At 39.8% G+C, this 17,950-nt stretch overlaps 2 protein-coding genes and 1 long non-coding RNA gene across 4 annotated transcripts, besides 3 other annotated features; all 3 read right to left on the bottom strand.

Annotated features, from left to right (window-relative positions):
* Window positions 1-97: 97 nt before the first annotated feature.
* Window positions 98-11,057, bottom strand: CG7900 (uncharacterized protein). Its single transcript, NM_001104237.2, has 5 exons — window positions 10,853-11,057; window positions 4,714-5,157; window positions 3,953-4,648; window positions 3,368-3,663; window positions 98-335 (listed from the first exon to the last, which is right to left on the bottom strand). Exons 1-4 carry the CDS (start codon window positions 11,030-11,032, stop codon window positions 3,373-3,375), a joined length of 1,611 nt encoding a protein of 536 aa, NP_001097707.1. The 5' UTR covers window positions 11,033-11,057; the 3' UTR covers window positions 98-335; window positions 3,368-3,372.
* Window positions 336-3,366: a mobile genetic element.
* Window positions 5,471-10,718: a mobile genetic element.
* Window positions 11,058-11,168: 111 nt separating the features above from the next.
* Window positions 11,169-14,588: a mobile genetic element.
* A 307-nt stretch (window positions 14,589-14,895) lies between these two features.
* lncRNA:CR44330 (long non-coding RNA:CR44330) lies at window positions 14,896-15,424 on the bottom strand. Its single transcript, NR_125105.1, has 3 exons — window positions 15,324-15,424; window positions 15,230-15,265; window positions 14,896-15,175 (listed from the first exon to the last, which is right to left on the bottom strand). It is a non-coding gene; the product is annotated as a long non-coding RNA:CR44330 (long non-coding RNA).
* Window positions 15,425-15,654: 230 nt separating this feature from the next.
* On the bottom strand, window positions 15,655-17,929 carry CG7910 (uncharacterized protein). 2 transcript variants are annotated; one of them, NM_141508.2, is made up of 6 exons: window positions 17,469-17,929; window positions 17,170-17,395; window positions 16,592-17,103; window positions 16,412-16,537; window positions 16,088-16,360; window positions 15,655-16,032 (listed from the first exon to the last, which is right to left on the bottom strand). In NM_141508.2, the coding sequence occupies exons 1-6, from the start codon at window positions 17,637-17,639 to the stop codon at window positions 15,748-15,750; spliced, it is 1,593 nt and encodes a 530-aa protein (NP_649765.1). In that variant the 5' UTR covers window positions 17,640-17,929; the 3' UTR covers window positions 15,655-15,747. The 2 variants fall into 2 exon arrangements, with proteins under 2 accessions (NP_649765.1, NP_001287222.1); NM_001300293.1 differs by having other exon boundaries at window positions 17,469-17,822.
* Between the last annotated feature and the right edge of the window lie 21 nt (window positions 17,930-17,950).

Raw genomic sequence — 17,950 nt, 5'->3', positions numbered from 1 at the left:
GAAATTAAAGTATATATAATAGCCACAATTGTTGACAAATGAAGTTAAAATAAGCTATTACATACTTTGACCTATGATCATAATACAATTTTTATTTATTTATTTTTTATTTATTACACGTTAAAGGTTAATTATTTTCGAAACATGCTGACATTTGACTTTGTATAATTGCTTTTGACATGCTGTATATATACTAATTTTCTTTTATCTCGGGCTCAAACCTTTTGTTAGTTTATATTGATGAATTCCATTTATTCATTATAATTTTTATGAATATAGCAATGCTCGTTATAAACCTCTTTAAATTCTTCGTTGTCAAAACATTTTATTTGTCACTACAGAGATGCGCTCATGTCTACCCAAGTGCCTCAGCAAACCAATCCCAACCAAACCCGTCAAACCCCACCTGAATCTCCGCAACCCAGTAACATGGAACAAATGTTTGCTCGCTTCGAAGGAATGGTCGAAAGGATGATGGAGAAGATGTTCTCGCAAATGACGCAGCTTGTTGCTTCCATCCTCAACGCAAAAGTATGCAAAGCCTAAAAATAGTTATTTGGAATGCTAACGGCCTGCAGAGGAGCAGAGCCGAGGTGGAACACCTCCTAAAAACAGATGCCATCGATGTACTACTGGTATCAGAAACCCACTTTTGTCCCAGATCCCATTTTAGCATTAGCGGCTACGATGTCATCCCTGCCAACCATCCATCTGGCAGAGCGCGCGGAGGAGCAGCCATGCTCATCAGGAGTGGCATCCAGTACACGGAGCTACCTGCGTTTCAGGAGGAATGGGCCCAGTGTGCCCTGGCCAGAATCTCCAGCCTACATGGAGACATCACCGTTGGAGCGGTCTACTTCCCACCTAGACACTCGATCACCGAGACTCACCTACAAGATTTTTTTGAGTCCTTTGGACCTCGCTTTATAGCAGCTGGTGACTTCAACGCCAAACACTCCTGGTGGGGGTCCCGCTCCATCAACCCCAAAGGCAGAACGCTCCACAGATTCCTGCAGAGCAGAAGACTGGATTGCCACTCCTCTGGTGAGCCTACCCACTGGCCTTCAAACCCTTCCTTGCTGCCCGACCTCCTGGATTTTGCTATCTCCAAAGGCATAGGGCAAGACAGACTAACTTGCTCCAACTATAACAAGCTGATATCCGACCACAGCGCTATAAAAATGCTTCTCAACATCCCCGTCCTCAAAAAAGAGTTGCCCAGAAGACTCACCGGGAAGCACACTGATGCCTCCAAGTTCACACTCTGGATGCTGTCCTCCCTGCACCCGGATCCTCCACTCTCCACTCCAAGCAACATCGATGCGGCAATCAAAACTCTCACGGATGAGATGTACAATGCTGCTGAGTTTGCCAATCCTCCTCCTTCAACGTCCCCAAGAACTCCCGGTAGAGACCTTCACCTCTGGTCTCCAGAAATTGCGGCCTTCGTAGCGGAAAAAAGGCGCCTCAGGAGAATCTGGTTCTTCTCGCGCAACCCAAGGGACAAGGCAGCACTCAACAGAGCCATCAAGGAACTCAAGGACAAGCTGTGTACCCTACGGCAAGACTCCTTCGACAGATTCCTTGAGGAGCTGGAACCTGGTGACCCGCAACATAATCTGTGGCAAGTCACGCGTCATATCAGGAGGCCTGCAAAGAAGGCGTCGCCGGTGCGCAAAGCGGACGGCTCTTGGTGCCGCTCTGAAGCCGAAAGAGCTGAAGCGTTTGCAGATCACCTCCAGAATGCATTCTCACCATTTGACAGATGCACTGGCGAAGAGCGTGCTGCAACCACCAGGTTCCTAGAGAGTCCATGTCCTCCTAGCCTGCCCATAGAGCCCGTCACCCCAGAAGAGGTTGCGCAAGAGATCGCCTCCCTAAAGGCTAGCAAATCCCCAGGACTGGATCGCATCGACGCCACATCCCTTAAAATGCTGCCACCTCCCTGTTCCCAGTTGTTGGCCAACATATACAACAGATGCTTCTCACTAGGGTACTTCCCGAGATCATGGAAACGTGCAGAAGTCATTCTCATCCTCAAACCTGGAAAACCTGAAGCCAATCTTGCCTCATATAGACCGATTAGTCTGCTGACAATCCTCTCCAAAATACTCGAAAGAGTATTTCTGCGCAGAGTCATGCCAGTACTGGACGAGGCTTGACTGATCCCTGATCACCAGTTTGGCTTCAGGCGATCCCACGGAACACCCGAGCAATGCCACCGGCTCGTAGCACGCATCCTAGATGCATTCGAGAACAAACGATACTGTTCGGCCGTATTCCTGGATGTCAAGCAGGCGTTCGACAGAGTGTGGCATCCTGGACTCCTCTACAAACTCAAGTCCCACCTTCCCAGTTCCCACTATGCCCTACTCAAATCGTATACTGAAGGAAGAGAGTTCCAAGTGCGATGCGGTTCCTCAACAAGCACGACAAGGCCTATACGAGCCGGAGTACCTCAAGGCAGCGTCCTTGGTCCCATCCTCTACACCCTGTTTACAGCAGACCTCCCTATCATACCCTCCCGTTACCTCACAGCAGCCACCTATGCAGATGACACGGCGTTCCTTGCCACCGCAACAAACCCTCAATTAGCATCAGCCATCATCCAGAGGCAACTGGATGCACTGGATCCATGGCTGAAACGCTGGAACATCATGATCAACGCTGATAAATCCTCCCACACCACCTTCTCTCTGCGCAGAGGAGAATGCCCCCCGGTCTCACTCGACGGCGACACAATCCCTACCTCCAGCACCCCCAAATATTTAGGGCTGACCCTAGACAGAAGGCTGACTTGGGGCCCCCACATCAACAGTAAGCGTATCCAGGCCAACATACGCCTAAAGCAACTCCACTGGCTCATCGGTAAAAAGTCCAAGCTGCGTGAGAAACTAAAGATTCTCGTCTACAAGACTATTCTCAAGCCAATCTGGACGTACGGAATTCAGCTGTGGGGCACTGCTTGCACATCACATAGAAGGAAGATCCAGCGATTTCAAAACAGATGTTTGAGAATAGTCTCCAACGCCCATCCCTACCACGAAAATTCCGCCATCCACGAGGAGCTCGGGATTCCATGGGTAGACGACGAAATCTACAGACACAGCGTGAGATATGCTAGCAGACTGGAGAACCACCACAACCACCTGGCCGTCAACCTTCTAGACCACAGCCAATCCCTAAGACGCCTGCAGAGAACGCACCCGCTTGACCTTACTCAACATACTTAATCATACTTAACCCCTACCCAAGTACACTTGATGTACTCCCCTTAAGTTAATGTTTCCCTCCAAAAAATTTAATTATTGTCCACTAGGACAGATTTTAAATAATAAATAAAAGGCTACACAAAAAAAAAAAAAACTACAGCTAGTCATCCAGGTCGTGCGGCACGGGTGGCTTCCATCCCCCGAAGGCTCTCTCTAACTCCACGGCCACTCGGAGGCACAACCGATCCTGATTTGGCGCCCCAATCACAGAAAGCCCAATGGGAAGTCCCCGTTCATTTAGACCCATTGGCACATGGGTCACGGGCAGTCCAAGAACATTAAACATCAGGGTATAGTCCACGCCCCAGAGTGATAGGATGGACCACTTGTGTCTCGGAGCAGGTAAATTCAAAGTGGGAAACAGAAGCACTCCGTTATCTCCAAGTAAATTCTAAACAGGGAAACAAGAATTATATTACAAATTATTACAATGTATGTAAGCAATTAGCAAGGGTGTGTTAACAAAGAAATGGATTTATAACTTAAAATTGTCTAACGACTATATACCACTTTGTAGCGGCTGGCTACAAAGGTCAATGTGAATATAAAAACGATTATGAAGATTATTGTCGATGTAATTAAAGTTATTATTACCGGTTTAAGCCGCGAATTCGGCAATGAAAAACTCTTGTTTTATATAAGAATAGCAAGGTTTGCGTGTTAAATAGTAGACCACTTACCTCGAACTCCCCGATCAATTCGCGTGTTTCCTTCATATATTGATTAATCTTCGATTGCGACATAAAGGCCCCTGTGCGTCGCATAAGTTCAAAGATCAGGGCGTTGGTTGTGTATTTCGAGTGACCTCGTACACTTTTAACAATCTCCCAGACAGTCTCACGCACTTTGCCTGAACCCTCTGGGTTTTCATCCGTCAATAGATAATCCATTAAATCCTGTCCGGCGATCCCAGATAAAGCCATTTCAACTGAATTCTCGAGATTGGGTAGTTTCACTTTCTTCACGTTCAAGCCGAGGGTCTTCAAATGAGTTGTGGCTTTGCAAATAGCACCTGTGATGTCCTTATCCACCGCCATATGCATCCATCCATTGATACCTTCGAAAGCCAGAGCATATTGTACTTTAATCTGATTCAGTTGGACGGGTTCATTCAATCGAAGTTTGGATGAATTTTCCTTGCCCGCCATTACTTGAAGTAACTCGGACAGATCCTCTGCGAATCGGGTTATAGGTCCCTCCACAAGATAGTGTCCGATATTCGGATCTAATGAGTTGGGAAAGTGTCCTTTGACGGAGACCACTCCTCCACTTGGCTTGTGACCGAAGATGCCGCAATACAAGCTGGGAATGCGAATAGAACCTCCAATATCTGAGCCAATGCCGAATAGAGAGGCGCCTGCTCCATTCAAAGAACCCTGGAAATATATTTAAAATCGCTAATTATATAATTAATTAGAAACCTTAAAAACGGCCATCTTACCTCGCCACCAGAACTTCCGCCGGATGTCCGTTCAGAATCGTAGGGATTCAGGCATCTTCCATTCAATAAGGTGTCCGTCTCAATGCTAAAGCAATATTCCGGAGTGGCCGAAACCAGGAGAGGAATGGCTCCAGCTAATTTCAAGCGCTTTACTGCTTCGCCATCGGCTTCGGCTTTTATATTCTTTCTGGACAGACTGCCCACTGCAAAGGTCATACCCTCGAGGGCACATGATTCTTTGATGGTCACGGGCAGTCCCAGCAATGGACGTTCTTCGAAGAGCTTCTCCACCTCGGCTGCAGTTTGGCAACTGGCTATGAGGTCATCAGTTTCAGTGGCCTCCTCCAGAGCAGCCGTAAAACGAGATTCGATCAGAGCATTCAAATGCTTATTAACTGCTTCGATACGTTCGATATATGTGCGAACCAACTCCACCGATGTTAGCTGAAATCAGAAAGCATAAAATTTAAATAGTTTCCTAAACATACATATAAGCAAATATTAGCTCGAGATATTATTTGTTATGGTATTTAGACGCGCGGCCGGCTTATCGCCACGAGCTTTGCTTTCTTTCTGATAACGCCGATTAAATAAATTAAAACTTTCAGTACTCAATTTACCCTAAAGCAATTTATGGTTTATTGCTTTTTAATACGTGACCCCTAAAAATCTTGCATATTTTTTTTGCAGTCTACAGGTAATTATAATATTATGTTAATATCTTTTTTAGTGCATGATTCATATTTATTTCTAATATAGTTATGTGGAAGGTTGATAGGGCCTTCCGAGCAGAGACCGTTGTGTCCAAAAGATCGTTGCCTCCAGAAACGACTTCGTTGTCGTCTGTAGGTTGAAGGTTGAACTCCTCAGTTAAGCACCCATCGACTTCTTTGTCGATTAAAGAGGGGTTAAAACAAAACGAAAGGTTTCGCTTAACAAATTGAGGGTTTATTCAATGATGTGTACAGATCGAGGTCTTCTTGTCTACTGACTAAAAATAAAGCTAAGCTCAGACAAAAAGCTTAGCGCCATGTGTATTCTAACATAACTTAATCTAATAAGAGGGTATGTAAGGGTATACATGACTCCCCCAGCGTAAGTTTCAAGTATGTGGTTGAAATTATTTCATTAAGTAATACATATGTAAATAATAGGAGTACAGAAATGTTAGGTTTCACAATCTTCATTTTGATATTTATATTTCCGTTTCACCTGATCCTTATAGATTTTTCGTTTATTGTCTTTATTATTAATCAAGTAGTTACCGTATTGAGTGTAATTACTTATTTCTTTATATTTTGGATTTGATTTTCCTACTTGATTATTTTTTACAAATATATTTGAGAAGTTTGACTCGTTTATGTTATCCTGTTTTGCATTTAAAGTTTGTTTGTTTCTTACTAGCTTTTCGGATAGTTTAGAGATGTCTTCGTGACAAAGTATATTATTAAATAAATCTATCGGTCTAATATTTGTGGTTGAATGAATTGTGTTATTATAGCAAACAATTGCTTTATAAACATTTTCTTGAATAGTGTCAAAATTGTTTGGATCAGCATTATACAATCGCATATGTTCATTTAGGGTTAAGTGCAATCTTTCCACATCAGAGTTTCCAGTTTTCTTATAAGGAGTTGTAAAGTGTATATCTATGTTATTTTCGAGGAGAAATTGCTTAATTACGACAATATCGAATTCGTTATCAGTTACAATCTTTTTCGGCTTTCCTAAGTATTGAATTCTTAATTTGATTGCGTTAAGCAAAGAAATCCAAGATCTGTCTTTAATATGTTGAGCAGTGGCATATTTAGACATTTTGTCAATTGATGTAACGTACATAATGTTTCTTTTAGGATACCAGATGTCTATGTGAATTATATCGTTTATTTTATCTGGCGTTTCTGTAATATTAAAATTATATTTTATAGGTTGTCTATCATATTTGGCTAAATTACAAATTTTACAATTGTTAATATAATTTTGAATAAACTTTTGCATTTTTGGATAATAGTATTTTTCTCTTATAGATATAAAAATTTCGTTAATGCCTCTGTGATTATTCTTTATGTGTTCGTTTTCGATAATCTTCAGGAGTTTTTCTTTATCATTTATGTCTTCTAACAATGTACCTGACTTTAGAATTCTTAAATTTTTATTACTTGAAAAATACTGCCTATAAATTTCTTGAAATTTTACAAATAAACTTAAATTTTCACAAAATATTACAACTAAGCCTTTTTCTGGCAGTTTCTCTTGCATGAACTTAAGCATATTTTCCTGATTTCCGCTTGATTTAAAGATATGTCGTATTTTCTTGTTATGCAAAATTTTGAAGGTACTTAAATCGCTTTCCGCTTCTATTATTTGTATTTGGATTTTAAAAACGTTTAGACAATTAGTTGTAATACTAATAAAATTAAGATCGTCTGAGTCCGCACTGTGAATAGTTTCCAAATCGTCAATATCGTTGGCAAATATATGAATTAGATCTTTCGAGAAATCTTCATTTATAATTTTTGTCTTAGGCGTAACTTCCGGTAATGTGTTAGTGTTCTCTAGCATAAATATATCTAAGTTATTAATTTCTATATTTGTTTGGGCATTTTTATCATACTCTTCTGTTGATGCTTTGACAATTCTGCTAAGTCCGTCTGCTAAAGCGTTTTCTTTACCTTTTATAAATGTTATGTCAAAATCAAACTCGTTTAATTGCACTTTCCAACGTTGTAACTTTAGGTTGGGTTCCTTTAGATTATTAAGCCAAACTAGGGGTCTATGGTCGGTTTTAATTATAAACTTTCTTCCATAAATATAATATTTAAAGAATTTTGTTGACCAATAGATTGCAAGAAGCTCTTTTTCTATTGTACTGTAATTAAGTTCATGATTTTTAAGAGAACGACTAGCATAAGAAATTACTTTATTATCTTGCATGAGCACGGCGCCTAATGCATAGTTACTTGCGTCTGTAACTATCGTGAATTGTTTGTTAAAATCTGGGTAAACGACTATCGGATCGCTTGTTATTAGGATTTTTAGTTTTTGAAAAGCTTCTACGTATTCTTGATCATGTGTGTTTATTTTAGAATTTTTCTTTAAGTATTTTATTAAGGGCTGGGCAATTTTGGAGTAGTCTTTTATGTAGCGCCTCAAATAACCTGTGATGCCTAGAAAACTTTTAATTTGTTTCTGGTTTGTCGGTAAATTTATCTTACAAATTGCGTCAATTTTCTTCTGACTTGGCTTTAGACCTTCTGAATTAATGGTATGTCCGAGAAATTCAATCTCCTCTCTGGCAAACTCGCATTTGTCTGATTGGAGTTTTAAATTTGCCTTAGATAGACAGCTGAAGATACAGCTTAAATGATTGACGTGTTCCCCTATATTCTTAGAAAATATAAGGATGTCATCCATGTAAACAATGCAAAATTGTCCGGTATAGGGGCTAAGGATATTATTCATTAGCCTTTGAAATGTTGAAGGTGCGTTCCGTAGTCCGAAAGGCATACGAAGGAACTCGTAATGGCCACTGGTTGTTGAAAAGGCTGTTTTGTGCACATCTTTGTTGTCCATTTCTATCTGATAGAAACCTTTTGCAAGGTCTAAAGTTGAAAAAATTTTACAGTCGCCCAATTTGTCGAAAATCTCGTCTATATTTGGGATCGGGAATCGATCTTCAATGGTTTCCTTATTAAGTTTACGGTAGTCTACGACGAGCCGCCACTTTTGCTTATTGGACTGGTCCATTTTTTTCTGAACAACCCACAAAGGACTATTATATGGGCTTTTAGAGTGTCTTATAATTCCTTGATCTAACATTTCTGCTATTTGCCGGTTAACTTCGTCTTTGTGAATTTCTGGGTATTTGTATGTTTTCGAATAAATGGGAAGATCATTCTTTGTAATAATCCTGTGTTTGATTTCACTTGTGAAACTTAGGTCTTGGCCTTCTTTGTAAAAAATATGTTCGAATTTTTGTATAAGCTCATTTATTGAGGATCTGGCCTGTGGACAAATTAAGTTCATTGGAATTAAGTTATGTATGCCAAGATCCAAGTGGTTTTCCTGAACTAAAAGATCTAAATAAACATTATTGAGTTGAATCTTTTTTGTTTGAGTAATCGATGACTGCATGCAAGTCATTAAGTATGTTACAGCCAATTAGCCCATCGAAATAGTTGTGAAAATTATACTCTAGAAATTCACAAATATAACCTTCAGCTTCAAATTCTTGAAAACATGGAAACCTGCATAATTTTCTTATTTTAATTTTGTTTCCCATTGCTTTTACTTCTATGTCAATGTCTGTTTTCCACTTCGGGTGACACAAATTATCATTTATTACACTGAATTCTGCTCCAGTGTCAATAATAAATAATAATGGCCTCTTTTTACCTTGAACTTCTATATATGGTATTCGTCTTGATCCTCTATCTGAAAATTTACACTTGATTGATTAATATCCATTGGCTCGAAACTACGCCTGCTTTGCTCAGAGCTTTGCACATTTCGACTATTTGTTGAGACTCGAGCAGAATTAGAAGTTGAGCTATTATTCGATTGATATTGATATCCCTGCCTTCTATTATTTACCCTAGGCGTACCTTCAGTTCTTGAATTTTCTTGTTGTTCAACATTATTTTGTTGAAACCTATTGGCTTCATCAAGGCTTCTTTCTGTAACGACTGGTTCGTTTACATTTCTATTATCATTACTGAAATTGGTTCTGAAGTTGGGTTTATTGTACCTATTATTTCTTCGAATTGGTCCGTATAATGTGTAGCTTTGATGCCGAGCATCTTCAATGATTTTATAGGCATCCTCTACGGAATTTGGGTTTCTCGCGAATATTAACGTTTTTGTAGGTTCAGGCAAGTTGTCTCTAAAAACGCGGAGTGCAATTCGGTTCACTTCTAATGTGGTGTATGTTTTGTCGTCATGGATCAGTATCCGGTTGTGTACCCTATTCGAAATTTCATTAATTTTGTTATAATATTCTTCTATAGTTGATTCCACTCGGCACAATTTTAACATATCCATTAAGACATCGCTTGTTTCTTTTTCCCCGAAATTTTTCAGAATTACACGTTTAAAACTTTCCCACTCTGTCATATTTCCATGCCTATGAATCACTGGCCTGCATAATCCCACAAATTTATTTTTTATAAAGCCAAACAAAATATTTTTTGTATTCGTGTCGAAAACATCAAAAGAAGGAAGGATATTTTCTATTTGTGTAATTAAATCTGGCAATTGATTTGTATCAGTACCATCAAAATTTTGTATTAACTTGATGCAGTTCATTGTTGAGTTAAATGCGGCTAAGCTATTTTCGTTCATTTTAGATTTCTTTGTTTTCTCTCGAGGTTCGCAAGTATTAATAGTTAGCTTTTAGTTTCTTATCTTAGCTAGTATAAAGAGCTTTGTCGAAGAAAAAAAATTTTATCAGCTTAAGTTCTTCTTCTCCAGGTTGGGTTTCGTCACTCCGTACATGCAGGTGTTCCAAAGCTTTCCAGTTATGTTTTATGTTCCTCTTTATACTCGGCCACGTGCATTGGTTAACGTATTGAAGATTTCCGGACTTAAATTACATAAGAACAGCTTACTGTGGTTCCGAATGAATTTCTTGACGTATGGCTGGTTTCCTTATTTTTTCTGTGTTGATCCTCGTCGCCAGTTATGTGGAAGGTTGATAGGGCCTTCCGAGCAGAGACCGTTGTGTCCAAAAGATCGTTGCCTCCAGAAACGACTTCGTTGTCGTCTGTAGGTTGAAGGTTGAACTCCTCAGTTAAGCACCCATCGACTTCTTTGTCGATTAAAGAGGGGTTAAAACAAAACGAAAGGTTTCGCTTAACAAATTGAGGGTTTATTCAATGATGTGTACAGATCGAGGTCTTCTTGTCTACTGACTAAAAATAAAGCTAAGCTCAGACAAAAAGCTTAGCGCCATGTGTATTCTAACATAACTTAATCTAATAAGAGGGTATGTAAGGGTATACATGACTATATGAGATGTGTAAACCTGTGAAATTACATAGTATTCTGGAGAACTGGCAGAATAATAATATCAGTTTGATAAGCTGAACTTTGGAAGTTCCCACGAACTTCACCAGAAACCTTAGTACTTTATTGTGATTACCTGGCGTGATTGAAGGCGTCTGCGCAGTTCCTGAACGCTGAGAGTGAGCAGGCGACTCCTAATTGGTGGTATGAGCGTCCTCTTGGATTTGGGACGATAAACAAATGCCTCCAAAAGCGGAGATACGATCAAAGCGATCACTTTTACTAAGATCACGATGAGCCTCAGAAATATTTCCATTGCGCGCAAGAACCGAATGAGAGGGCGTCCGTGGCGAGAATGAAATAAACTGAGAACGAGCCGAACGATCAAGTCTGTGAATTGGAGAGCAGAGAGTTAAATTTGGCTATGTATGTATGTATGCATGTACATATATAGTGACGTATTTGGGTGGTCCAAACCAGCCACTTCCATTATTTCAAAGAAATCAGTAATGCACTCTAGTAATTTTCCATAACGTATCCCAGCTGCGCAGCATTTGTTTATCTTTGGCAGCGCAGCCGTTCTTGTAAACATCCTAAAGCCTGACCTAAGCAGATTTGACTGCCCTCTTTCAACGCTACCTAATCTTAAGAACCCAAGAGCGAGGCTCTCCCGAAATACAAATATTGTTCAAATACTGAGGCTTCTCCTCAATCCAATTTGCATTTGATTTTTAGTCTTAAGCTGAGATCCAAAGAATAAAGTCGTGAAACTATTTCTCCTAAAAACTATTTTTTATTTCTTGGCGTTGTCCTTAGTCAACTGACGGGACATTAGTTCGACTCATAAATAAAACAACAATTTTACTGGCGCAGTCGGTAGGATACAAAAGTATCCGAAAAAAAGAACCTTCGAGTGGAAAATAAGTTAAATTTTATAGTCCAGTGCTCGAAACATCTCCCAAAATAAATTCGTGAAAACTCTTCAACTTGGATTATAATTCCAATTCGGTTATCCAATAATAAGTGGAAGTGAAATACGAAACAAAAATATTAAGTCCAAAGGCAACTAAGTTTTAAAACCAACATATAAAAATAAAAAATTAAAACAATATAGAATTTTAATAATACAACACAAAAATTTACAAAACAAAAAAAACAAACAAGTGAAACTAGAAAGCTTAAAAATAATAATAACATTGAATCCGAAACAAAACAAAAAAATAAAACACAAAAGTTAAAAATTTTACAATAAAAATGTCACAACCAATTATTGCGCTGAGCGACATAAACCTTGCCGAAGCCCGTCGGCAGCTTAAAGACATTATGCCATTCAAGGGTGATCCAGAAACCCTTCACACCTTTATCAGCAGAGTGGATTACGTAATTTCGCTCTACCAAACAAATGATGTCCGACAACAGAGGATTCTACTGGGAGCCATCGAAAGGAACTTGGACGGACAAATTACACGATCTTTGGGACTTCCGAACATCGAAGATTGGCCTACCCTTAAAGCAAGACTCATCGCGGAATTTAAAATTCAAACACCAAACTACAAACTTCTGGAGAACTTCAGGGAGACACCATACAGAGGAAGCCTAAGAGCATTCTGCGAAGAAGCGGAGAGACGACGTCAATTACTAATTTCGAAACTACACCTGGAAGGTAACCAATCGGATTTTCTTATTTATATTCAGGGTATTAAAGAATCTATTAAGATACTGATAAGGAAACTACCAATACAATTATTCACTATTTTAGCCCATCACGATATTACAGACTTAAGATCCTTAATTACCATTGCACAAAATGAGGGAATTTATGAAGAACACATTAATTTTGAATTTTATGAAAAACCAGAATATCGTAATAAAAATTCAAATTCTAACCAGAATTCGAAAACACAAAAATTCAATACAAATGTTCAAACTCAAAATCGACCAAGTTACTCACAATATTCCCAACCCTTCCAACCTAATTTTAATCAATACATTCAACCATTTAGACCTAGCTATACACAGCAGATAACTAACAACCCACCCATGTGGCACGCACCTAATTATTTCAGACCCAACCAATACATAAACCCACAACCCATTATTCAAAAAAATCATTTCCAACAATATCCCAACAAAGCCCAATTTCCCCAAACAACGCATTTTAGAGGAAATACATACCCTCGACTACAACAACCCTCTACATATAAAAATACTAACTTCCCGATTACTAAACGACTAAGACCATCGGACAGTGAACAAACTAAAATGTCTATTGACGAAATTAGATTCCAAGACGCGCATGAATTCGAACAAGTCCAACCTAATTATTACGAGCAACAGTATTTTAACCAAAATCAATACAATCCGTATCAAAATCATAGCTTCATTAATGAAGGGCAACAACAAGTCCAATCTGTACAAATTAATAACAAACAAAACCAAAATAATTCTGAACTAAACGAAAATTTTCGGTTAACAGCCCCGGAAAATACGGAATGCAAAAAATACAGAATTATGAAAATAACCACACCATCATTGACAGTCTTTTGTTCGAACTAATGCAGTTTACGGAATACATAGAAGATTTGGAAATGGCTATGCAGCTTTCCAGACTTGGACTGTTTAACCCCAAATTACTAAACTACGACAAACTTGAAAATGTGAACAGCCAAAACATTTTGAACATTAAAACATCCACTTGGATTAACTACAATGATAACCAAGTATTAATCATATCCCACATACCCATTTACCTTTCACTAATAAGCACAATTAAAATAATTCCTTACCCAGACTCCAACGGCTATCAGCTAGATTACACAGACACACAATCATATTTTGAAAAAGAAAATAAAGTTTATAATACCGAAAATAAAGAAGTAAAAAATGAATGTGTCACCAATATTATTAAACACTTAAATCCAATTTGTAATTTTAAGCCAGTACACACGAACGAAATAATAAAATACATAGAACCAAACACAATTGTAACCTGGAACTTAACCCAAACAATTCTTAACCAAAATTGCCAAAATTCAATTAATAAAATAAAAATAGAAGGAAACAAAATGATAAGAGTAACGCAATGCAAAATAGAAATCAATAATATAATTTTAAGTGAAAATCTGTTAGAACCAGAAATAGATTTGACACCACTATACACACCACTTAATATAACAAAAATAAAAATTGTAAAACACAACGACATTGTTAAGATGATTTCAGAGAACAATATTACACTTTACATACAAATGATCATTGTAATAATCGCACTAATTTTGTTGTACTCATATTTAAGATATGTATCATTTAAACCATTTATGATGCTGTATGCAAAACTTAAAATAAGAAAAAATCAAAATCAAAACACACCACAACAAACAGAAATAGAAGAAACTCCATTTCCCACACTATATCCATCAATCCCAGCCCAAGTATAGGCTTCTCTTTAAGGGAAGGGGAGTGACGTATTTGGGTGGTCCAAACCAGCCACTTCCATTATTTCAAAGAAATCAGTAATGCACTCTAGTAATTTTCCATAACGTATCCCAGCTGCGCAGCATTTGTTTATCTTTGGCAGCGCAGCCGTTCTTGTAAACATCCTAAAGCCTGACCTAAGCAGATTTGACTGCCCTCTTTCAACGCTACCTAATCTTAAGAACCCAAGAGCGAGGCTCTCCCGAAATACAAATATTGTTCAAATACTGAGGCTTCTCCTCAATCCAATTTGCATTTGATTTTTAGTCTTAAGCTGAGATCCAAAGAATAAAGTCGTGAAACTATTTCTCCTAAAAACTATTTTTTATTTCTTGGCGTTGTCCTTAGTCAACTGACGGGACATTAGTTCGACTCATAAATAAAACAACAATTTTACTATATAGGGTAGGGAAGGTGCTGATAAGGTGGAAGGAAGAGGTGGAGAGTTTTTTACGAAACGTAAACAATTTCGCAGCGAGAGTGGAGTGATTGACTAAGAGAGGCTATAACTAATTCTCTACACTCGCGGTACCGAAACACTGATTGATTCGGGATCTCACTCTTTTACAAAGTCTGGAATAATGGCGGTTAGAATCCCCTGGTGCCTTAGATCTTTCGGCAATGCGGTGAGTACTTCAAAAAGGAGTATTTTTAATACTAAAGAAAATAAATTTTTAATTCTACGAATAGAGTATTTTATATTTTGATTTAACATTTCATATTATTAGCATTATTCGACTTCAAAGTTCTCCCTGTCAGATACGGAATTCAAGTCCTCGACACCCTCATCTTGGTCCGAATCCTCATAGATTGGTTGCACCGATGAATGATGACCACCAAAACCAGGTCTAGTGGTCCTGTGATAGCTCCCATTTCGAATTGGGGCTGGGTTACTCCAAGCAGCATGGTTTATCTCATGATTCACAAAAATGTTCCCATTTTCATCGGGACTTGTCCTTCTTAAGCTATAGATTCCTGGCTCGTCCTTGAGGGCAATCAAACATTAAAGCAATGGCAAATTAAAATTTTAAGCACTTACGGAAATTTCAATTTGGTTTTCCATAGGATTGTCAGTCTGCGATGGAAATGTAATTGACGGGGCTCAGCACATAATGCATTATTTTTGTACTCACTCTATGTTGTCTTCGAAGCCTAAAAATATTACCCATTTCAATGGTTGTAATTGCAAGGTTGATTAAGTTGATTAAAATGCGAAGATTTCAGCTGAAGTGCCGATAGACGTAGGATATTCTATCGCTTCGCAGAGTGCCCATTTGTCTTAGATATCGATTTTGAGTCAAGCTAACGTCAATATAACGTTGTTGCAGGTCAGCTTTAGAGGGACTGTACACAAAACTAAAAAGTTATATTGATCTATCGAAAAATGTTATGGAAATAAAAAAAAAAAAAAACACTCCAATATAAACAAATATTGGTGGTCATTTATTAAACGAAGTTCACTTTAATCTTCACAACTATATTAGCACTTTAAACAAAATTTAACCTTTAACCTTAAATGGAAAACTGAGCAGGTACCCCCGATCCTCGCTTGGTGTTTCATGTGTCATGTGGTACCGGTGGCACCCAGCCGTGAAAAACGGCCTCCAGTTCGGCGGCGACCTTCAGGCAGAGTTTGTCCTGATATTGGGCGGCCACCACCTGCAACCCTATGGGCATTCCCCGTTGATTTGTGCCCATGGGCACATGGGTGGCGGGCAGACCAAGGATGTTGAACAGCAGCAGATTGTCGATCCCCGTCACGTTTAACAGCGAGGTGTGAAAACATAGGGCGCTAGTGTGGAAGGTGGGCATGATGAGGACTCCTTGGGTACCAAGCAATTGCTGTGATGGGTTTTAAATGGTCAGTATAACTTCAAGAATGATTTAATTCGCTTACATTCAGATGGCTCTTTATTTTCTGGGCCTCAACTCGGTATTCTTCCATGTTTCCAGTGGCCATAAGGCCGTTGAATCGCTTCATCACCTCCAGTACCATGGCCTCTTTGGTGAAGATTGAGTGACCTATGATGCTGTTGAAGAGTTCCACCATCAGCAAACGCATCGATGGATCACGATCCGCCCGCTGTGTTACGATACTGGGCAGACCCTTCAAGTCCACCAGGGAAACCAGGGCAATCTCGAGAGAGTTTCTCAGGAATTTAAGATCCAACTGATTGGCAAAATAGCATTAGGTCGAGAAACTCTACAAAGTTGTACTTACCTTCTTGGACTGCACACCTCCTCTTTCCAAGCACGTGACAGCTTTGGTGATGGCCAGTTTTATGTCGAAGTCCACCACGGGATGGGTGAGGCAGTTAAAGCCGGAGTATCCAAAGGCATAGTATACCTAAGCGAAAATAAGCTTTGACTATTATACATTTCCTAGTTTGGGAAATCTCACCTTCATGTCCTTCAGGGCAACTGGTTCAGACATTTTCAGTTTGTGTTTTTTATCGCCCGCCATTATTTCCAACAGCAAGGGCAAATCCCTGGCGAATCTTGTGATGGGACCGATCTGCAGCATCTCGGAGAATTTCTTGTCCGTCAACGAGTAGGGGAAGTGACCCTTGACCGACGTAAGCCCGCCAGTGGGCTTGTGGCCAAAAACGCCGCAGAACAGAGCCGGCAGGCGAATGGAACCACTGATATCGGAGCCCACACCAAAAGTTGTGGCTCCACAGCCATTCAATGATGCCTCGCCGCCAGAAGATCCGGCGGAAGTTCGTTGCAGATCATATGGATTCAAGCAACGTCCTTGGATATTATTGCTGGTTTCGAAACTCATGCAAAACTCTGGATTGGCAGACACCAAAAGGGGTATGCCACCAGCAGCACGGACCAGTTCAACCACATCGCCGTCCTGGGGGGCTTTCATATTTTTGCGAGCAAGACTGCCCACGGCAAAGGATAATCCTATTAACCAGTGAAAAATATAAGTTTCTGCTATATTTTTAGTGATTTTGAGTATCTGAAACATACCTTTAAGACCACATGACTCCTTGACAGTAAACGGTACACCCAGTATGGGATACTTGGTGTACAGGGCCACACGATCGAACTCAGAGCTCGCCTTTTCGATGAACTGATCTGCCAATTTTGCATCTTGGAGGGCAGCCTCGAATCGATCCTCGACAACGGCATTCAGAGAAGGATTCACTTCCTGCACACGTGCTATATAGGCGCTAACCAACTCCACCGAGGTGATCTGGAATCGAACCCCGACATATATGACTTGCAAATGTCCCACACGAATGACGCGATTGGACTTGGAGACTCACCTCGCCGCGTCGCAATTGGGTGACCAATTCAACGACGGACTTCTTCAGCAGGGGATTACGAATGCCCGAAAATTTGGGTTTCTGACGGGGCAATACAAAATCTAGAATCTTATTCACCAACATGCCAAAGGCATTCAGAATGAAGGCCAGCAGTCGTAGAATGATCTCCATGTCGAGCAGGCGTTCGGGTCACAAAAGGTTGGGGTATTCAAATCACTGGACTTTGATCGGACCTCAGCGTAAGTGGGTTAACTATAGCTGACGTTGGTTTGCCTAGGAGGTGGTATGGGGATCGGGAACTGCTGCTGCACCTGGAACACCACCGAACACTTCGACTGCGGATCGTGGACTACGCGTGGCGATTGACACTCGCACTTATCGTCCCTTGTTTTCCATTTCAATTTGAATTTAATTTCAAAGTTAGCTCGGGTTGGCATTAACCAACACTATATAAACTTTGGATGTTCTCGTTTTCGAAAATC

Source organism: Drosophila melanogaster, chromosome 3R (genome assembly GCF_000001215.4).
Source record: "Drosophila melanogaster chromosome 3R".
NCBI classification, from domain to species: domain Eukaryota; kingdom Metazoa; phylum Arthropoda; class Insecta; order Diptera; family Drosophilidae; genus Drosophila; species Drosophila melanogaster.
This window is presented reverse-complemented; position numbering and strand designations above follow the sequence as displayed.